The sequence below is a fragment of the Oncorhynchus mykiss genome, chromosome 28 (assembly GCF_057628025.1).
Source record: "Oncorhynchus mykiss isolate SJ-2025 chromosome 28, ASM5762802v1, whole genome shotgun sequence".
Classification (NCBI taxonomy): domain Eukaryota; kingdom Metazoa; phylum Chordata; class Actinopteri; order Salmoniformes; family Salmonidae; genus Oncorhynchus; species Oncorhynchus mykiss.
The window spans coordinates 18,993,749-19,016,147 of NC_143049.1; the positions used below are offsets into that span (position 1 = coordinate 18,993,749).

At 41.8% G+C, this 22,399-nt stretch overlaps 2 protein-coding genes across 3 annotated transcripts; one reads left to right on the plus strand and one right to left on the minus strand.

Annotated features, from left to right (window-relative positions):
* Nucleotides 1-1,352: 1,352 nt before the first annotated feature.
* LOC110508659 (regulator of G protein signaling protein-like) lies at nt 1,353-16,097 on the minus strand. Its single transcript, XM_036966071.2, has 18 exons — nt 15,929-16,097; nt 14,942-15,106; nt 11,773-12,926; nt 11,554-11,616; nt 11,260-11,473; nt 11,042-11,149; nt 10,664-10,954; nt 8,145-8,262; nt 7,557-7,641; nt 7,245-7,374; nt 3,688-3,844; nt 3,384-3,522; nt 2,973-3,097; nt 2,677-2,813; nt 2,438-2,509; nt 1,773-1,848; nt 1,580-1,636; nt 1,353-1,480 (listed from the first exon to the last, which is right to left on the minus strand). The coding sequence occupies exons 1-18, from the start codon at nt 15,963-15,965 to the stop codon at nt 1,402-1,404; spliced, it is 3,207 nt and encodes a 1,068-aa protein (XP_036821966.2). The 5' UTR covers nt 15,966-16,097; the 3' UTR covers nt 1,353-1,401.
* Nucleotides 16,098-18,155: 2,058 nt separating this feature from the next.
* gs04 (glutamine synthetase) lies at nt 18,156-21,918 on the plus strand. Of its 2 annotated transcripts, XM_021588579.3 has the most exons (7): nt 18,156-18,702; nt 19,456-19,640; nt 19,767-19,928; nt 20,021-20,167; nt 20,281-20,408; nt 20,516-20,715; nt 20,911-21,918. In XM_021588579.3, the coding sequence occupies exons 2-7, from the start codon at nt 19,475-19,477 to the stop codon at nt 21,221-21,223; spliced, it is 1,116 nt and encodes a 371-aa protein (XP_021444254.2). In that variant the 5' UTR covers nt 18,156-18,702; nt 19,456-19,474; the 3' UTR covers nt 21,224-21,918.
* Nucleotides 21,919-22,399: the final 481 nt, after the last annotated feature.

A 22,399-nucleotide genomic window follows, 5' to 3' on the forward strand; every position in this document is an offset into this window, starting at 1 on the left:
TTTCACAGGAAGAGACACGGTCTCTGTCACGATTCAATCTACAGCCCTCTCCCCAAACGCTGTATAATACCTAGCGAAAGCCAGCAGGGTGTGAAATGGTGTTTTGAAATAAATGAAACTGACTATGAAACAGTGCAGTTGGGAGATATTGCTATGTCAAGCTGACAGGCAAGGCCCGGGAATGAAGCAACAAAGTTATTATCCCAAAGAAGAGCAAAGCTGGATTAAATAAAACCCATGATGCCTATAGCACTGAGTCTCTTTCTCCGTCAGCGGCTCCATTATTGACATAGAAGAGGAGGGCAAAGCATCATGGGAAATCAATCTCAGTGTCTTCATTCAAAACTCACATCTTAAAACTCAGTTCCGAGTATGTACCATACAAATGATATGTTTTATATTGAGTGTACCACAATATAAAACAAAATGTTATGCTGAAAATCTTCTACTTTGTGATCTGAGTTACGGCACTGAATGAAGTACAATTTATAGTATTTAATGATGCCATATAAATTAATGTATGTAGTCTTTGGTTATCGATGATCCAAATAAAGTGTTTAAGGAAGCAGAATCCCAAAAGACTCCTTTAGCTTTACGGCTCTAGTGGTGACATGTCACAGGAGAAGACTTTGGGTCATTGGCATAGTGATATAATGCATAGGACATTTAAAGCTAAGAGACACATTGTAAGCCTTGTACGTTTTTAAGGTGGACTCCTATCCTGGGGTTAGACAGGTCCTGAGGACGGCGAGACAATGATATGTGAGAGACACGGGACAACGGGGGGTTGAGGTGGTAGAGGTAGAGAGAGGGGGATGGAGGGTTGATAGAAGAGAGGGGATAAGTGTTTTGAGAGGAAGGAGAGGACCTAGTCTATGCAGTTGGCGAGGTTGGGGGAAGGATGAGTGTCATGGATGAAAGACCTGTATGGAAAGTGAACCTCTCTTAATGCTTTGTCCCTACTCATCGTAGCCTCAGACAAACCTCTGGATCTCCTGGGACAAAGAGGACTGAGCTCCGTAGGGCGATTATTGTCATGGATGAGACAACACACAGTCAGCCAAAAACGTTTGACTAAAGTTTATGTATTTTCTTCCTAATGGAATGGGAGGCATTACTACCAAAAACAATTTTTAGACTTTTTCATAACATGCTACAAATCTATATGGCAAGTAATCTATGTCATCGCCATAATAGAGCTGATAGCAGTGTTCCGTATTGGTCAGTGGTTCCCCCTTCTGGTGAATGATCAGACATGTTTAAAAAAGGCTTTCCACATTCACATCTGTACTGTGGCTGTTTGTGCTGACTTGTCCTGACTATCCATTTGAAGGAAATACACTTGATGCAACTTTTACATAGAAAATATATGGTCTTTATTTGTATTATCAAAAGATAAGACTAGTCCTCCTTGATTTTTGAGAGCAAGGATCCCGAAGATGAGTGGGTAAGGTCAGAATGAGGCAGAGACGTTTGAGGACTACAACGACATAAAACAAAATGGATTTAGTTCTTAGTTCTTGCAATGCTGTAATATATATGTACCACTAAGGTCTATGAGGTGCATTAATAGGCTTACCTGAGAAAGGGACCAATGGACCTTCTGCGTTGGTTGGACACCTCCAGTTGTGGAAATCTAAGAGAATTTATTAAAGATGCACAGTAAGTACAGGTAAGTACTTCAGACAATAAAAACCCAGAGAGACAACTGAACTGTAAACAGCATGGGTCAACACTGCCTTATGACAGTTGGTTGGGAACTTAGAACTTACTCAGAGGAGGCAGGCGTAGAGACAGATCTCCGCCTAGCCATGGAGCTCTTGGCAGGGCTGAGAACACTGGCACACACTGCAGAATAAACATCACAGACAGGTCAGTGTATTGTATGACACTTAAGGCCGGCTCCAAGCATTAGCGGTCGCTTAGCGCCCCCGGCCGCTAGGGAGCGCACAACCCCAAAAATGTATAAATACATTTAAAAAAACACTATGTTTTTTGGAAATCAGTAGGGGTCTCAACTTACTGTTGAGAGTTAGAATAGTAGAATACGCAAGTTTGAAATTTAGCATGAGCAGCTTTTCTCTTATTTTGTCAGCCACTGAGAGTCACTCAATTAGCCATGTCAGCTTTAAAAAAATGGATTGGTAAGTTAGTCTAGCCAGTTATCTAAAATTGTAGTAACCATGGCTGAATACCGACAGGGCACGTACCCAGGGGCCATGACCTCCAGGGGGCTCCCATTGATTTTGTTAGTCACTCTCACTCAGATATAGTGAACATGGTATAAGTCATGGAAAAATGTGTAGAATGTATCTCTGCCTCATGGCAAAATGAATAGAATTGCAGGAAATAAACCCTCAAAAGGCTAGAACCGCCCATCACAATGCAAAAAATAACCCACAGTATTGCACAATTATGGGCTGACGAAGTTTCTTACATTCTAGTCTGGTTTGAGGCAGGACCAGATTGAGACCATCATGCACAGTAAACCTAAGGGTGGTGTAATCGTCTGTGGACAGAGATAGAGGAACATCTCATTGATACTTTGAAAAAGAAACACACACCACTGCATACTTTCTATTGCATACTTTCCACTGCTTTACATAAGCCTAGCTCTATAAGGGTTAATCATTTTATATGAAGAACTGTGTTGAAATAACATCCCTCAGGACTCACCCATCATGGACATGGTAGTTTGTACCTTCCGGTACCAGTCAGAGTTGAAGGGATGGAGGTAGTCATGAAGCTCGGTGGAGTCTTCTTTCTTAGAATTATCTCCGACTATACCTTTTTTCACCTTTTGGCTACAGAATCTGCAAGGCAAGCAGGGTCATCATCGGATAGTACAAGATCCCTTGGTAAGGAAAGACTTTTGGCTTTAGTCATAATTTATCAGTCCTCTGGGCAAAAGGTTGGGAGAGTTTTAGAAGGTGCTGGGCACACTTGGGATGAGGTGTTGCCCACGCACTCACTTTTTCCAGCAGAAGATGAGGTTAGGGAAGACAGCCATGATGGCTTCATGGAAGAGCCCTCGGTCCACCTTGCCCATGGCAAAGGCCTGCTGGATGGAATCCCTGGCAGTTTCTGCTATGTTAACCTGTAAAATAAGACAATGAGGACACACTATCAGATACCAGTAGATCAGAATCATGAGATAGATGAGATAGATAAAGTATTTAAAATGACGAAATTATAAAAAATATCCAACTGGTGTCTGTGTTCTCCTGAGTTTGGAATTTAATATCAGCCACCTTGAAGTGTAATGTAAAGAGCAAGCTTAATATCTCACACATGTTATCACTCAGCTCTAATATGTTAAGACTGTTCCCGTGGGAGGTCCGAGGTGAGATACAGTCAGTGGATGAGTTACTTAGAAACCATACCCTCAGTTTGGGAGAGATCTCTGACTTGAGAAAGAGCTTGATGATCATCTCTGCTTTCTGGTGTAGCAGAGCATTGTCATTCTCCCCATACATGCCCGCAGACGCCATCATAGTGCCCGAGTCTGCCATGTTCCTGAAACTAATACAGCACCACAGCAAACACACAAATATAGTTCCTTTGTCAGTTATTGATGATGCATTTCAGGTGAGTAGGCAAACCAGAAATACATCCCATCCAGTAACTAAATCACAAATGCTCTCAATATTCAGTTTAGGAAGTTATAATAGATGAATCAAAAGTCACCTCTCTGTCTCCAGGTAGAACGACAGATCGTTAACAAGGAACTCCACTGTTATCAGTTTGTGGTTGATGACTCGCCTCTTCAAGTGGGACGAGTCTACCTCCTCCGAGGACAGGTCAACAGATTCAATTTGCCGGCTCCCCATTGATGGCATGTACCCTGAGAAACGTAAAGTTATGAATGAATATAACTACTGTATCCTGAAGGAACCAGTACCATCGTCTAAGAACCCAATGGGGGGCAGCTGTAAACTGGGTTCTTGAGAGCTAACTGTCAACTGCAGAGTAAATAGTGGCATCCAAGCTATAAAACCTCACCAAAGTGTGGGGTAATGCCAAGCTCACCTCCGCACAGATATCACTAACAGTCAATCCCTTAAATGACGCCCACTACACCGTATACCACTAGAAAACTCCTGCTTCTTGGTGCTATATGCCTCCATACTCCTGTGGAAGAGATGTTGCTAAAAAAGCTTTCCCACAGACTGGACAGACAAAAAAGCTGGTCACACTAGCGCAGGAGCATCATGCAGCCCAATAATCTGAGGGAGTACAAAATGCGTGAGGATGGCTAGTAGGTGGTCCAGAGGGGGGCGAGTAAGTTGGAGAAGTTTGAATTTTTTAAACACCTGAAACAGCTTTTTCCTGCAATCTATAGCCATAATCATTATGCTTAATCCTATGTAAAAAAAAAAAATGTAAGTATATTTTTCTGCATATCTAACCATATCTCTTGAACTGTCTGTAACCTCCTGACCGCTGTTTGTTTTTTAAGAAACTAAATATGCTTCTCCACATATCTGCTAAAATCTGGGTAAAAGAAATGAAAGGAATGAGAGTCATTTTCAGTACATTTAGGTATTGCTTGCTTTTCTAAAGTCTACCAACCTTGCCAGCAGGCATGCCAGCTAAGATAGTTAGACAAGCTATATACTCTAACTTGATTGATAGCCTGAAATATCTTCTTGGTAGCTAGTTATGAGGTTGGGAGATTGGGAACCTACTGTATCTGGGATAGCTAAAGCAAACTTCATAAAAATGTGGCTAGTAGTATTACAGAAATAAATAAATAAAAATGAACAGGACAAATCTGAGGGGGCACGTGCCCCTGTGCCCCTTATAGGCATGATGCCACCGCACTAGCACAGTGTTTTTTTTAAATGTTTTTATTTATTTATTTAACCTTTATTTAACTAGGCATCAGGAACCCATGTGGGGTCACCTGATTTGAAAACGGAGTAGCACGAGAGAAACTCTGAAATATTTTTTTTAAAGTACTCAGGCTGATCTGTTATAGACTGCCATAGCCCCAATAAAAATTGTAACAATGGCCATTGATTACATAATTATTATTATTTTTACATGGTGGTGTCGCGGTCCAAATAAGTTTGGGAAAAAGGGAGAAGCTAGAAGGGGATAGCTAGCTGAGTACGTAAAGAGTCACGGATCATTCGTGGGAAAACGCAATGCGCTTAGCCGAAGCTAAAGCCATGAGCAGGGAAGCATCTACACTTTCAAAGTGGAGAATGAACTACCCCGAACAAAAAAGTTCCTGTGGAAACATAAAAAATGCCCACAATAGAACAACAATAGAATAGAGTTCAAATGCACACCATTTAAATGCACACAATCCTTCCATGGAGCATGTCTGGGCAGAGGAAGTATGCGCTCTAAGTAAAACGAATGGGGGCAAGAAAAGTTAACTGTTTTGTTCTCCAGAAAAGGGCACCAATGAAAGAAGTGATAACTGGGGTAGCAGTAGATATAAACGTTGACCAAACGTCGTCGTTTGAAGCGACGCAGACAGGGTGGCGAGAGTGGGGAAACAGAAGAGTCATTGTCTGTTCTTTTGAGTTTTGAAGTTGAGTGTTTGCCTGACAAAGTGAAGGATATAGGATATATAAGTTATCCCGTAGCAGTGTATGTACCGAATACATTACGGTGTTACAGGTGTCAAGCTTATGGGCATATGGCAGCAGTGTGTAGGAGGGAGGGTCCAATGTGTGAGAAATGTGCAGAAGGGCATGAGACAAAAGAAAGTGTAGTATTGGGAAAAGTAGTAGAATGTGTTAATTGTAGGTGTGCCCATGGAGCTGGGGATCAGAAATGTCCCGTGCGAGAGAGGCAGGTTGAGGTTTCCAGGGTTAGAGTAGTGCAGAAGTTGTCATATGCTGAGGCAGCGAAGAAAGTAGTGGATGATGGGTTAATGGGGAGGAGTGGTGAGAGTAGTAGAGATTTACCAGTACAGAGGGATAGGCCAAAAAGTGAATTAAGTTTCAGTAAAATTTGATTTTTATCATTTATAGCAATGGTTATCAATTGTACTGCAGGGATGGATCGGAAGTCTCAGAAAATTGAGGTTGTGGTGGCAGCTGCAGAGGTATTTGGGTGTGCGAGACTTGACAGCAGAAGAGTTACTGGATGTGTTAAGTGGTGATGTCCCATCCTTTCAGGGTGATGGCATGAGGTAGGAAAATAATAATTTAATTAGTGGAGTAGGGTGGTGTTAATTGTATTGTATATAATTTTGAATTTAGTGAGTATAGTGTTAGATGGTAGGATATTTATTTCGTAATTTTTTATTTTTCAAGTAAAGTATAAGGGAGTTGTACTCCAGTCTAGTAGATGGCGATAAAGCAAAAAATGGGATGCCAACCGCCTTTAAACCTCATAGAAGACGCCTCATGCTGAATAATAGCAATACATTTGGAGGTAAAGCTCTGGCCATCCAGACCCCTAGTTTCCAACTCTCTCAACCTGGTCTCAGGGAATTTTGTAATATTCTGTACCTAAATCCGAGAACTCCATTAAGTATGGTATGTTACATTTGGTATTGTTACTTAAGATAGATATTTACTTAAGGCAATACACGAAAGGAGGGTGGTTGGTTGGGGTGAGCATATAACGTTAACGCGAGTTTGAATCTCATCACGGACAATTTTATCTGATGTGCTACTTTTCACCTACTTTGTATCTACTCTGCGTGCTAGCTAACCCTCCTCTAACCTTACCCTTTTAGCTAACCCTCCCACTAACATTTAACACTCACCCCTAGCCTAGCTGAAGTTAGCGAGCAAGCTAACATTAGCCACCTAGCTAGAATTTGTAACATATAATACGAATTGGGTGATGGACATCCACAAATGAATACATACCATACGAAACATATACTAAATGGAGTGTCTCTGATTTACGTACAGAATAATATGACATGCCCTGAGACAACAGAACCCCCCCCCCCCAACAAGCGAATGATATCCGAGAACCATGGATTCTTGGGCCATTGGGGAACAAGAACCAACGACAAGCCCTACAGGAGGAAATGCGTAGAGTTTGTGCATGGCCACTGATGCACTCGTTTATCCACTATGAGCCAATGTTAGGAGGGAGAGAGACCCTCCTTGTCGTTAGAGTGCCAGAACACCATCACCATGTTACTAACGTTACGTGGGCGACGGATGATAAAATGCTGTTGAAAAACACCCAGATTCTAGCCCTAATAACATCAGCTACATCACAAGTAAAGTACTGGAATGGTAGAGCTAAACAGGGGAACTTACGAAGAGAGAAGTCTTGCCAGTTGTGTCTGAGGTAGCCCTCAAACTTGCTTCTGGTCAGATTGTCCTTCATGGCATGTCGGAATTTACAGATGCTTTTGATGAACCCGGAGAAGACGCTCCACACATGTTTCTATAAAAAAAGGAGGAACGAATTTTGTGATAACAGAATAGTTAACATTATAGAAATATAGACGATACGTGCCACATTAGGTATTCAGTAGTAGATTCTAAGTTTGAACATATGTCCCAGCTGACACAGGTTCATCTAACTCTCTGTCGGTATACGGCTATGGTAAAGTGGTGACCACTCACTAGTTTGTTTGTAAGGACGATGGTTCTTGTGCTGGTGTCAGTAACATTGGTACAAGGAGGAAAGGTATCTTGGTACTTTTTGAACCTGCAGAAGTATAAGGTCCACAATAAATACAACAAGAACAAAAAAATGATTCATATTTTTTTGGTGGTACATTCTAGATTAATCCATATTTGGAGTAATAGTTTAGAAAAATATTGTTGTAGAGAACATCCTACGGTTTTGCTACACTGCTGCTGCACCATACATAATAAATTATACAACATTTTTACTTTGTACAAAAGAGCACACCACAATTTTGTCCAACAAAATAACATCTGTGTCCATTAAACCTTAATGCTTTGAAGCCATGCAGTAAAACATCTGTTGGAAAATATGCATGTTTTATGGACATGTTATGATCCAACTACACATTGTAAAAGGCAGGTGTCCTGCTCACTGCAGATAGTGTCTAAAGATAGCAAACATTCCCAGACATACATGTGTTGAGTAGTATTAATAAGAAGAGGTATTTAAAATGAACTCATCATATAATAGAATAAACTGCTGTAATAAATAAGTTGGGATCACTTATCAAGGTTCAGTACCAGGTTGCCTCCAGAGATTTGATAACCAGATCCTGAGCTGCAAAAATTATGTCCGGAGAAACATATCTCATCTTGGGGATCTGAGAGATGAGGTTGGCGCTGCACTGAAGATAATCCTCTACAATGACAGACAGACAGGGGATTTAAATTATGTTTGTTAATAATATGCTGGGTTTAGTGTGTGGAAAGGCAGACGTGATTTACGGTCTCAAGCAGCCGCAAGGGCCACCAGAGGGTGTTATTAGAGGTCAAACGACGGCAGAAATAATAGCGCCCTCTGGCTGACCTTGGGACTGGGTCTCTGTAGGCAGGCAGCTGATGGCATTAAAAGGCTTTCTTCATTAGCTGTGATAGCAGTTGATAAAAGGCTGCTATTTAGCCGTAAGCAGCAGATTTGTGATATATAGGCAGTAGGGCTTACTTTCTTCATTCTTGACTAGGAGTTCATAAAAGACACCGGGGACTTCCAAGCCGAGAATTACGAAAGTACTGTCAAGTAAGGGTTAGTCGAAAATCTGCTTCTTAGGCTATGGCTAAATAGCAGCCTGTTATAAACGGTTATCATGGCTAAAGATGAAAGACGTTTGACTTTAGTCCCATCAGCTAGTAGGCAGACAGGAGGCAAAGGATAAGGTGCAAAAAGTGTGGGTTTTATTAACAAAATGGTAGAAGTGGTAGCAGAGGTAGACCTACATAATAATGTCCCCAGAAATATGCACAAGCACTTAGCCTAGAAAAACAAACAATGTGGACAGTCATATGCTTTCCCCTTACAAAATCAATATAGGCCTACTAAATTAGGATTTGGTTGGTACAGGCTATGGGCACTGTCAAGACAAAATGCAGCCTAACCACATACAGATATTCTCCCCTTCAGAGCATACAGATCACTGGTAAAGCCCGGTAGAAATACCTTGAGCCCAATCCCTGTGCAAAACCATTGCATCAACAAGCAGGGGTGCTGCACATAACAAATTAACTGGTTGAAACCTAATTTACAAGCTGAAGACGACACAAATGTGCAGAAGTAGACTATCATAACACCACATCATATTCACAGGCCTTTTCAATCTAACCTGTATACATTTTTAATATGAGAGATCTCATTAAACAAATAATAAATTGACAAAATGACAGAGCCCTTGGGAAAAAGTGTTGCGTGCTTCTGAATCAAATGAGGGTGTACGCAGAGAGGATGTGTACGAGTGGAGCTCAGTGAAGCAGCAACAACCACGTGACAAACACAAAAATAAATGCACAAACTGAAAGAAAATAATTTCACTGGAGCTACAAAGATAACTGGAAAACTTGTTGGCAATGAAGAGTATTTGGCTGTTGTTGGCTACACTTGTTTAAAAACAGTAGGTTAACTGTTGTTGGCAATGAAGAGTATTTAGCTGTTGTTGGCTACACTTGTTTAAAAACAGTAGGTTAACTGTTGTTGGCAATGAAGAGTATTTAGCTGTTGTTGGCTACACTTGTTTAAAAACAGTAGGTTAACTATTGTTGGCAATGAAGAGTATTTGGCTGTTGTTGGCTACACTTGTTTAAAAACAGTAGGTTAACTGTTGTTGGCAATGAAGAGTATTTAGCTGTTGTTGGCTACACTTGTTTAAAAACAGTAGGTTAACTGTTGTTGGCAATGAAGAGTATTTAGCTGTTGTTGGCTACACTTGTTTAAAAACAGTAGGTTAACTGTTGTTGGCAATGAAGAGTATTGAGCTGTTGTTGGCTACACTTGTTTAAAAACAGTAGGTTAACTGTTGTTGGCAATGAAGAGTATTGAGCAGGTAGGCTATGCTAACCTGGACTTTGGGGAAGGCGTAACATAGTAAACATAAATGCTGGACACTCCAATTAGTATATTTTACGAATTGCAATTCGTACAATATGTTACGAATTCGCTAAACTTGTATATACGTCACAAATTCCAATTTCCTGTGGCTAAAGTTAGCTTAGTGGCTTACGCTAGCTAGGGTTAAGGTTAGGTTAAATGGTTAAGCAAGGGTTAGCTAACATGCTAAGTTGTTGCAAAGTGGCTAAAAAGTAGTTGCAAAATTTCTAATGACCTAAAATTGTAAAATTGTCTGATGAGATTCGAACACGCAACCTTGGTTTTTGCATTAAGTCACCTTCTGTCTTATGTAACCGTACCAAACATAACCATATCATGTAACCATACCAAACATAACATATCATACTAATTTGTGTGTCACGGATTTACATTTACTTTGTTACATCTAATCTAGTAGACCAGGCTGGCTACACATGTTTAAAAAGAGTAGGCTAACTACTGCGGTATGCGCATATCATAACTAGGCTAACTCAAGCGCACATACTGTACAGGAGAGTGTTACTTTGATTTAAGTTGAGCGCAAGTGTGATGCCTATAGTGACAACATTGCCTACTGTATATCTGAAACAAAGTCAATGTGATTATTCATGAACCTATAAGGCAGGGAAATAGTTTCCTTCTTAGAGGACAAATTATTCTATTATAATCTATTCAGTGTGGTTACTAGCGTCTGCTCGTCTGAGGAAGCGGGACACGATGCTGTTGATCTTGGTCTTCTGGACGAGGCTGTCGACGTTCCGCAGTTTGTCCACCTCGTGGTAGAAGTTCAGAGCTCCGTGAGCATCATAGGCCCTCAGGTAACGCTTGAAGAAGTCCAGGTTAGTGGGACTTCTCATCACCTCCTCTAAAAACCTTGGTCTCATGGAGGGTTTTTCGGCAAAGCTGTGGTCCTTGTCCTTCATCAGGTGGAATGACTTCTTAGGACTGGATGTCACCACTGGCTTCTTTGTCTCCTCTGAAGGACACATTTTATTGTTATGTTTCATTGACTTATTAATCATTGAAGCTGATAGGAAAAGTTTGAATGTAATTTGTATCGTACCTTGTACTGGCTTCCAGTCATAGTAGAGTCTGTGAGTTTTACTGATTGCCTCCACAGCCACCTTGGGGTACTTCTCAGCCAGGGTTTCAAACGGAAGGTCATAAAGATCTGAGACATGAGGAGAAAAAGACATGCCTCTATTTTACACCAAATGGTGAGAGGAGGACAACTCTTGTCCGTAGAGTTCAGTACTTATTCTACAACCATTTAGTTCTTACTGGTCTTTCTGTAGTGCAGGTGAACAGAGCCTCCTGTCCTGACGTCCTCTAGGGGCAGCAGGGCCCAGGTCTCCTCAGTGAGAGGCTCAGCGCAGGCCTGACAGAGAGCCAGAGCCTCCCTCATCCTCCTCACTTGCTGCTCTGGCGCAGTGGGAGCACTGGAGGGCGCTGTAGCTCTACGACTCACTTTCCCCTTGACCTCATTCTGAGTGAACTGAGAGAGAAAACGATGGAGCGAGGAGTAAAACTACAGTTCCACTATCCTAATAATCAGATTAGAAATTAGTTGGTTACCAGATAGAAGAGAATGACTTTGTCTTCTTCATCCAGAAATGCATTGTAGGTGGGACCCAGAATCTGCTCAAATGGAAAGAGGGAAAACTTTGTACTGAGACACTGAATACATGACTTTGTAATCAAGGAATGAGAAGAAGTATAAATAATAAACCGACTTTCCATGTTCTCACTTTGATGTCCACCACATACTGCAGTCAAAAAAGGTTTAACACCCACCTGGCATAGTTCCTGCTTGGCCGTGTAGATCCAGGGCATCACATTGCCAGAGGGGAGGAGATTTATGAGGTGGCAGACGGTGGATTTGGTCAGGTAGGTGGTGCACCACTCACCCTCAGGGCGACTAACACACTGCCACGCATCACTCAAGTACACAGCAATGATCTTTCTAGCCAGCACCTGTCTCAGAGCCTTGGAGGGGCCATCCTCCATCTTGAGCAGGAGGTTGAGGAAGCCATCCAGCTCCTGCCACAGTCCCAGGTGGTGCAGCATGACCCTCTGGCCACTGACCCTCAGGAAATTCTCATAGGGACCCCCAGCAAGAGCATCAGCGGACAGGGCCAGGGAGAGGTGCTCATCATAGTGTGGTGTTCCCCAGACCGGTCTGGAAGGAGGATCGGGAGTAGAGGTGACAGGGGTGGTGGTGATGGAGGGAAGGTGGCAGATGGGGGTCTCCATACAGGCATGAGGGGGGATGATGGGGTCAGTGCTGCTGCTGTCCAGATTGGACAGGCTCTTGGAGGGGAGTATGGGCACGCCAGTTCTGGGCCCAAGACTAGCAGAGCTCACCTTTCTGAGGAGTGGAGTACTGGTACTTCTCTTTGAGCTCCCACTTCCTCCTCTCTTGCTTCTGCCCTCCCTTTTGCCATTGCCCCCATGTGTCTTGTCCCCACTGACCACAATCTCCTCCCCATGCCTGCTCATGAGGTGCACAATATTGGTACACTCTCCCTGGTCTCCGTCCCCGGCCATGGGCAACCACTGCTGCATGGCCGGCCCATCGGGCATCCCTGCTGCCCCAACCCTAAGTCCTGTCCCAGGCCTCTGATGGGCCCTCCACAGCAGCCTCTTCCTGACTTTGGAGCAGTAGGTCCGGGTCACTGTAGGGCCCTCTGATGGTGGCGAGCCCAGACTCCACCCCAGTGGGTCAAGCAGAGCCGGGATCTCTACCAGGGTGAGGTTAGAGGCAATGTCCTCGTACTCTTTGACGATGGAGGCACACTCTTTCAGTTTGGTGATGGAGAGCTTACAGGAGCAGAGGTACTGGGGCAGCCAGTAGGACTGAAGACGGCATAAGGCTTTGGACCTCATCTCATACAGAATCTGATCCATCCCACCAGGTTCACTCCCTGAGAAGATCTTCAACAAACCCTCTGAGGAGAACCATGGTGTCAAAAGAGGTATCATGGTGGTTAACAGTGTGTCATGGTGGTACACATGGTGACATGACATGGCATAATGGTGCTTACATAAACTATGTACAGTATAGTATCTATGTTTACTTTGTTGGTATACATTCCATAAGCCTACTATAATATCGCCATACATATGTAGCAGTGTGGTGTCAATCAATCATCAATCAATTTGTATGTATTCAGTCCATTTAACAACAATATGTCACAAAGTGCTATATACAGCTGAAGTCGGAAGTTTACATACACTTAGTTTGGAGTCATTAAAACGCGTTTTTCAACCACTCCACAAATTTCTTGTTAACAAACTATAGTTTTGGCAAGTTGGTTAGGACATCTACTTTGTGCATGACACAAGTCATTTTCCAACAATTGTTTACAGACAGATTATTTCACTTAATTCACTGTATCACAATTCCAGTGGGTCAGAAGTTTACTTACACAAAGTTGACTGTGCCTCTAAACAGCGTGGGAAATTCCAGCAAATTATGTCATGGCTTTAGAAGCTTCTGATAGGCTAATTGACATCATTTGAGTCATTTTGAATTGCAGGTGCACCTGTGGCTGTATTTAAGACCTACCTTCCAACTCAGTGTTTCTTTGCTTGACATCATGGGAAAATGAAAAGAAATCAATCAGAAAAAATTGTAGACCTCCACAAGTCTGGTTCATTCTTGGGAGCAATTTCCAAACGCCTGAAGGTACCACATTTATCTGTACAAACAATAGTATAAACACCAGGGGACCACACAGCTGTCATACCGCTCAGGAAGAAGACTCGTCTCATAGAGATGAAGTGTGAAAAGTGCGAAAAGTGCACATCAATCCCAGAACAACAGCAAAGGACCTTGTGAAGATGCTGAAGGAAACCGGTACAAAAGTATCTATATCCACAGTTAAACGAGTCCTATATCCACATAACCTGAAAGGCCGCTCAGCAAAGAAGAAGCCACTGCTCCATAACCATCATAAAAAAGCCAGACTACGGTTTGCAACTGCACATGGGGACAAAGATCGTACATTTAGGAGACATGTCCTCTGACCTGATGAAACAAAAATAGAACTGTTTGGCCATAATGACCATCTTTATGTTTGGAGGAAAAAGGGGGAGGCTTGCAAGCCGAAGAACACCATCCCAACCGTGAAGCACGGGGGATGGCAGAATCATGTTGCGGGGGTGCTTTGCTGCAGGAGGGACTGGTGCACTTCACAAAATAGATGGCATCATGAGGTAGGAAAATTGTGGATATATTGAAGCAACATCTCAAGACCTGTCAGTGGAGTGAGTTAAGGCTTGGTCGCAAATGGGTCTTCCAAATGGACAATGACCCCAAGCATACTTCCAAAGTTCTGGCAAATTGGCTTAAGGAAAACAAAGTCAAGGTATTGGAGTGGCCATCAGAAAGCCCTGACCTCAGAAAATTTGTGGGCAGAACTGAAAAATTGTGTGTGAGCAAGGAGGCCTACAAACCTTATTCAGTTACACCAGCTCTGTCAGGAGGAATGGGCCAAAATTCACCCAACTTATTGGTGGAAGCTTGTGGAAGGCTACCCAAAACGTTTGACCCAAGTGAAACAATTTAAAGGCAATGCTACCAAATACTAATTCATGTAAACTTCTGACCCACTGGGAATGTGATGAAAGAAATAAAACCTGAAATAAATAATTATATTATTCTGACATTTCACATTCTTAAAATAAAGTGTTGATCCTAACTGACTTAAGACAGGTAATTTTTACTAGGATTAAATGTCTGGAATTGTGAAAAACTGTGTTTAAATGTATTTGGCTAGGGTGCATATCAACTTCTGACTTTAACTGTACATAAACTGTAGGCTAACCCCTATGTGTCCCAAATGGCACCCTAATCCCTATAGTGTTCTACTTTTGGCAAGTGCTCATAGGGCTCTGGTCAAAAGTCATATACAGTAAAGGGAATAGGGTGATATTTTGAACAAAGGCCCTCCTGTGTTACCAGAGGGGATGCGACAGGTGGTCATGATGCTGGAGCCCTCAGTGAGGTGGACAGCTTTGATGACAGTAAGCAGGGCCTGGTAGCGGTTCCTCTGGCTCCCATCCTGCTGCCAGTGTATCTGCAGGAGACGCTCCACTTTCACAAAGAACGTCACCAACTCCTCTCCTTCAGGTACACAAGAAGCACACACACACACACACTGAGGACGGAGGAGTAACATTTTTTGAGGGCGGAGACTAATCGATTGTAGGGGGGATTTTGGGGCCAACCCAGATAACCAAGCTCGACGACGACCAGATGTCATATCCTCACACATATTTGCTTACAATAATATGAGTAACCTGATTAATTGGTCACAACTTAAAATGGTACACTCTAAAGTATACAAGTTGTTTTTCAGCTTTATCTGTGCCTCAGATCACACAGGGAACAGAATTCTCAGAGGGTTAACTCATGACAATCCAATCTTAAACTGTCTGAACATCTCTCGCTCTGTACCCAAAGTAGCAAATGTCTCACTGTTCTCATTGTTCAATTGAAAGTTGTAACAGTTTCATATCAGTCAACATATGTACTGATGCATATACATAACTCAGAATGACTATATAATCTTGAGACTCAGAAGAATAATTTTAATTTGCGCCATTTGCCTTTTAGCCATGCTTTACCATCATACTATTGGTCTTACCTGTACCCTGAAAGCTCTGTATTAAAATGTTTACTTTTATCGGATCCTGGAACTCAAGTTTCCCCTTTAACCTTTTCAAAGTCAACTTGCTACTGCAAAATGTAGTCTACAACTCACACAAAACCAAATGCCACACTTTGTGGTTGAAACAAACAAGGACCACTGATTACATAACTTACATTTCAGTAACTTTCTATCTCCGGAGTATTAGAAATTAAAATTCTCATTTTCAAAGCCATAAAATATATTTAAGTAGTTTCTTAAATCTAAATAATCTCAGAGACAATAAAAAGACATACCACGAGTGCCTTTGACAAAAGAACAGAAGCGCCTCATCCCTCTCACACTGCCCAGGCATCTCTTCAGCAGCCACTGGTCTGCAAATGTCCACTTCAGCACCTCTGCGAAGGGAATAGCACAATGGACAGATGAGAAGAATACTAGAATAGAACAGAATTACATAGCATCCTGGCCCTCCCTTCTCCCTCCCTCTCATATACACACTGGTCACAACACATGCTCTCATCAATACCTTGACTATGCCTATATATTATCTCAATGCTTCAAATGGTTTGCTAATACTTAATACAGCCTGGCCTACTATTACAGGGTGTACCATTGTCTAATGCTTTATTGACCGCTGTATAGTCTTTCTCTGGATGGAAACGAATATTAAAGAGTATTTAACTCCATCATCCCTGTATTGATTATGCCTAACATTCTCTTAACCAGAAAAAAAAGCACACTCTTGCACAACAATCAATCGATCTACCGATCTACTTCAAACACTGAAATTGCTGTTTGATGTATTTAAGTCTTGACCTTTAGCTTGGCATGACGAAAACTGCAGGAACTCTGTACACAAGGAATAGTAGTTATACAGCTCTGTCTGTTTGAAGTAAACGAACCGATGCACGCTCAGCCATACAAGGAATCCGCCTCTTCTCACATCCTACAATGTCAATGAATGACAAGCTAGTCAGTAGCAATTTGACTTATCAGCTTGAATGTGGTAATCTTGTTGAAGATTTGATTGTTTTGTGTACCAAAATTTGTGTGAATAATTCATTAACTTTTGTAATATGGCTTGGTTACCTGGATGCGTGGAATTTCAGGACAAAGGTACCACTTGTTTTCGGATAGAACACATAACGGAGTCTGACCAAACACCTAGGCCAAGATAAATATTACAGAAATTAGTGTATCCAAGATATAAAGGATCTACACAAGTGTTGATTAACAAGAAATCCGTACATACTGGCAAATTCAGAAATGTATTGAAGAAATCCACAAAAACGTCATCCTTGAAAAAGTCTGCAAGCGCTTTATCACATTGTCCTCCTAGAAATAGACCATAGACAAAAGTCTGTTTTCTTAATTAATAAAATGTTCATAAATTATGAACTTGAATTTGAAATTCAAATGTTGTTTCCGATCCAAATGAGCATGCATAGAGTAAAACCATACATCAGTCATAGCCAACTACCTGTCCTTGGTGTCATTTGAGTTGTGTACCCTCGCATCTTAAACTTCCAAAAGACATCCCTTTTGTCTGATCAATGGCGTTCTGGTAAAATTATGTAGTTGTCTATATATAGATGACAACAGGCTTATAGAGGGACACCATGACTGTTTTTTTAAAGTCTTGCATTCTTGAAGTGATGTCATAGATGTCTAAAGTTCCAAATGTATCATTGTTGGGTAAAATTGGAATGTCTTGTCTTGACACTAACTCACACTTTGTACTCACCTTCCACTCTCTCTCTTCTCATGGAAAACCAATACCTCAATGCCAAAGAATATTATGTAGCTTGTCCTGCTACTCTACAGTGAACAGGATATGATATATCATATATGATATACTGTATACCACAGGAGGCGGGTGGCCCCTTAATTAGGGAGGAGGGGCTCGTGGTAATGTTTGGAGCGGAATTAGTGGAAGGATATTAACAAAATCAAACACTTGGTTTCCATGTGTTTGATGCCATTCCATTCGCTCTGTTCCAGCCATTATTATGAGCTGTTCTCCCTTCAGCAGCTTCCTGTGATATATACCATTATATATGGTACCCTTTCTCTAATCCCCATCATTATTATTATTTATTCTAATAATTATAATCGTTTTTACTGTTATTGTTGTCATTATCTCACGTCACTTCAGCAACGGTGGCTTTGTCATTCATGCTAATAAAGCTTATCTCAATCTAAATCTGAATCTGATATGGGCTACTCCCGAACAATACTGTACATAAATGAACATCCTGTACGGATGTGCGGAACTCTGGTTTGATCAATTTTCCAGAAACGATAAATGTGTACCTACAAATATTAATGTGAATTATTTCTATAACAGACCAAGGTTCTTCATCAAGTGTATTATTTTCTACGAGGAATAACTAGTTACACAATATGTAATTGGTATTCAATTGTATGAAAATATAGGCCTTGACTTCTAGTTTATGAGTACATCAATAGACAATAGACATTTTTTTAACACGGGGCGGCGTTTGGAATATAGCTACCGCCAGCCAGCGTATCTTTTATGATGAGAGGCTTTTTGACTGCGTTTTATTTTCCCTGAGATGGAATTTAGTGCTATGTTTTTTAAATTGTACCCATTAAATCTCGATTGCCTTTAAATATGCATATATTTACAGACATTTTAGTTATTACTGTAACCTAAAGTTAAAGCTTCCTGGTCTTTGTAATGGTGTAGGAAGGGCAGTCAGTCTACTTCTAGATACATTGGGTATTAGACACAATGGGTTCCGTACTTGATACATTGTAGCGGTCTCACAAAATGTCACGCAATGCTTTTTAACTATACAAGAGGGCGTTGCGTCCCGAACCCCGTCCAATGATCGAGCCTCGTGTGCTTCAATCACCTTGGATTACACACATGTTTTTTTCTCTGACCAATCATAGACGCCGAGCTACAGCTCTCACGTTATAAATTAAACTGAAACATGAGTTAGAGCCGAGAGAATGAGAGAACAACTATCGGGAAAATTTTCAACATTACATTGGACCTGCCAGTCCTTTCGTTTTTATATCTGTTTTCTCGTTTTTACAGGTAATTAACTCCCTCTTTCCTTATGATAAACTGTCTACCCTTATTTGACCTATTGTAGCCTAGTTATTTCCGCGTTCCAGATAAGTAGAAGGCACCTTTTTGTTTTGTTTCCAATTGGGACACTTTGTCCTTTCATTGGAAATGGTTGTCTTTAGTCAGATTTAGTGAAGTTTGTGGTGTCTTTGCTGATTTATTGACTTCCTCTCTATAATGTAGTGTTCGGTTAATTGTGCTGTAAATTGATGTAGGAAGTGTCTGATGCAATAGCGTCGCCATGACTCCAGTGTGTGTGTGTGGTGTGGTGGTGGGGGGGGGGGGGGTGTATTCTGGGAATGACGCAAAGGTACGTTGTGGTGTTGTTGATAGTCGTAAAGGAGGATGATGATGATAAAATGTTGTTGGGAAATGGGATTATTAGTTAGGGTAACATGGATTCTGTTGGTCTGTAGCCTACCAATCCAGGAATGGTCATCTTATTAACACGCTGTGATCAATATGGCAGAATTTTATTTTTGTCAGATTTGCTCTACTTGAAGTGGCGAAAACCATCTGTTTTGACTCTTGCCATGGATTTCAATGAAATAAAATGCCTAAGATGTGTCTTCGCATTTATTCTTTGATTAGTTCTGGAACAATGAGCAATCTGGTCTCTGAGTTAGCTGTTATGCAACACATCTTCCAATTGTGGTCAACGAGGTGGCGGCTTTGACGTGTAAACTCATCATACCTGTTGACGTTTTTGTATCTCCCTAGGTGTTTTATAACAAATAATATGGCTACGTCCTCCAGCGCAGAACTGAGTAAGGCTGTCAAACAGCAGTACATGGACCTCCCTCAGGGAGACAAAGTCCAAATCATGTATGTCTGGATCGATGGAACCGGAGAGGGACTCCGCTGTAAGACCAGAACGCTGGATTCGGAGCCCAAGTGCATTGAAGGTAAACAATGGTTGTTGGTTGACATTTGACACAAAGTTCCAGGAGATTTATGAGTTTTGTAGCCTAGCCTGCCTAGTTTACGCAAGTCACTCAACAACTAACTCCTTCTTTGCCTTAATTCTGTAGAACTGCCTGAATGGAACTTTGATGGCTCTAGCACCTACCAGTCTGAGGGCTCAAACAGTGATATGTATTTGATTCCTTCTGCAATGTTCAGAGATCCTTTCCGCAAAGACCCCAACAAACTGGTCCTGTGTGAAGTGCTGAAGTACAACCGCAAACCTGCAGGTAACTTCTAAATCTTGGTGTGCATCTGTCTAGCTAAGCTTTTTAAATCTATTTTTACTTCAGTATATAATATAGGTACATTCTTTGCACAGAAACCAACCTTCGTTTGACGTGTAATAAAGTTATGGACATGGTTGAGAACCAGGTCCCTTGGTTTGGCATGGAGCAAGAGTACACCATTTTGGGCACGGATGGACACCCATTTGGCTGGCCCAACAACGGCTTCCCTGGCCCACAAGGTAAAGACTGTTCTTAGTGGTCTTTGACTGACTATGTAAACTTCTTCCTCGGATGCGTTTCTTTGAATGTGACGGTAACTATTCTTGAACCAACCCTGTCCTTATGTGTACAGGTCCCTATTACTGTGGAGTGGGATCTGACAAGGCCTACGGTAGAGATATTGTGGAAGCCCACTACAGAGCCTGCCTGTATGCTGGGGTCATGATCTGTGGAACCAATGCTGAAGTCATGCCTGCACAGGTAAGCACAATTTTACTTGTGTGTATGCATTTATTTTTTTTGCTCGTCTAATGGCTGATCCTATGCAATGAGACTTATGTACGTGAACACTGTTTTTGTCTTTCTAGTGGGAGTTCCAGGTTGGCCCTTGTGAAGGCATCAGCATGGGTGATCACCTTTGGGCAGCTAGGTTCATTCTCCACCGGGTGTGTGAGGACTTTGGTGTGGTGGCCTCATTTGACCCCAAGCCCATCACTGGAAACTGGAACGGCGCTGGATGCCACACCAATTTCAGCACAAAAGAGATGAGGGAAGAGGGTGGTTTGAAGTGAGTACTGGATCATGTGAAGATGTGTTCATACTAGGTTTAATCAGTAGTCGTAATTATTCAATTGCACCCATCTATGCTTTTGGATGTGGAGTAAACCCAGACTTATTAGAATGCTCTTAAGGCAAAGCAGATGGTGTTGACCACCTGTGAGCTTTTCTGTGATGAACTAATCTCGCCTTCTCACTGCTCCAGGGCCATTGAGGAGTCCATTGAAAGGCTGGGGAAGAGGCATAGCTACCACATCCGTGCCTATGACCCTAAAGGGGGACTTGACAATGCCCGTCGCCTTACCGGCCACCATGAAACCTCCAACATCCACGAGTTCTCTGCCGGTGTGGCCAACCGCGGTGCCAGCATCCGCATCCCTCGCACTGTGGGCCAGGAGAAGAAGGGCTACTTCGAGGACCGCCGCCCATCTGCCAACTGTGACCCGTACGCCGTGACTGAGGCTATAATCCGCACCTGTTTGCTTAGTGAGGAAGGAGATGAACCTGTGAACTACTAGATCTAACTAGAGCCACACCTCTGGACTGAATCCCCTTCGCCACCACCCTTCTCCATTCTCATTTTCTAAATGGCTGAAAAGTTGAACTAGTACTGTATTTGTTGTAATTTTTCACTGAAATTATTCTAACCTTCTAAATGGCTTAAAGTTGGCTGGTCAACTTAACATGGAATTAAATCTGTTTAACATAAAAACAAACATTTAATGAAAGATGGTGGCTGACAGGGCATTGTCTTCCCCTTTTGAGTCTTCTAGTGGGGAGTATAACTGTTTTTAAATCCCCATTTGATCTCGCGTTTCCTGCAGTCTGTCGAACTGAAATAAACTAAAGCACATGTGGACACTGACGACTATGGCTGGGCGGCATGTGTAATTGTCTTAATAAAACCTATTTTGCTAGTTTGTGTACTTTATGCACGTTGACCTGGATTTTTTTTTCAACTCTGTACCACTTTTTCAATGTTACTATGTAGGTAGTGTTTTTAAATGTCAACTTTCAGATTTTACACTACTGGATCATGTTGTATGGTACATTCTTCAGACGTGTGGCTCCAAATCCTGTCTTATCCATTTGTGGAGTTCCTGTGAGACTCATGAAGGAGTTTTATCCTTTCTCAACTGATTTCTTGTTCTGGCACATGATTTGGTAAAATCTGAATATGCTGAACTTTTTATTTAAACTTTAATTTTTACCACGACTGACTGTTTCTTGTCTCAACCGGTTTACTAAAGGCCAACATGGCTGCGTTTAAACAGGCAGTCAAATTCTGAAACCATCTTCCCCAACTAACTTTGTATTTTGACTAGTCACATTTAATCTGCCTGTCTAAACACAGCCCATTTGGCATGTAGAACTAATGTAATGATATTGCAGAATCAAGGCATTCCTGAAATGAAACCAAGCTGATGGAAATTAATCACGTTGTACATAATTCCCATTGAGTGCCAACCTGCAAAACTGGAAGTCCCCTAGTCAAAGGGTTTGTGTGGTGGATGGTCTCTGGATTGTATTGCAATTCACACATTCACACACGTTTTCTCTGGCATTGATGCCTAGGAACATGATCACAGTAATTGAATCTGGACTAGACTTAAAATATTTCTCACCAGCACATGCACAAGGGAGACATACATTTTCAATCAAGATTCATCTGTGATCATAAGCGTAAACTAAAT

Bases quoted from the DNA above. Each gene is read 5' to 3' on its own strand.
- LOC110508659 (XM_036966071.2), bottom strand. From the start codon at position 15,965: ATGAGGCGCTTCTGTTCTTTTGTCAAAGGCACTCGTG. The intron at 15,107-15,928 runs GTATGTCTTTTT...GTGTACCTGAAG, and splicing joins TTTTGTCAAAGGCACTCGTG to GAGAGGAGTTGGTGACGTTC. The intron at 7,375-7,556 runs GTGAGTGGTCAC...CTTTTTTTATAG, and splicing joins TCGTCCTTACAAACAAACTA to AAACATGTGTGGAGCGTCTT.
- gs04 (XM_021588579.3), top strand. From the start codon at position 19,475: ATGGCTACGTCCTCCAGCGCAGAACTGAGTAAGGCTGTCAAACAGCAG. The intron at 20,168-20,280 runs GTAAAGACTGTT...TTATGTGTACAG, and splicing joins CGGCTTCCCTGGCCCACAAG to GTCCCTATTACTGTGGAGTG. The intron at 20,716-20,910 runs GTGAGTACTGGA...TCACTGCTCCAG, and splicing joins AGGGAAGAGGGTGGTTTGAA to GGCCATTGAGGAGTCCATTG.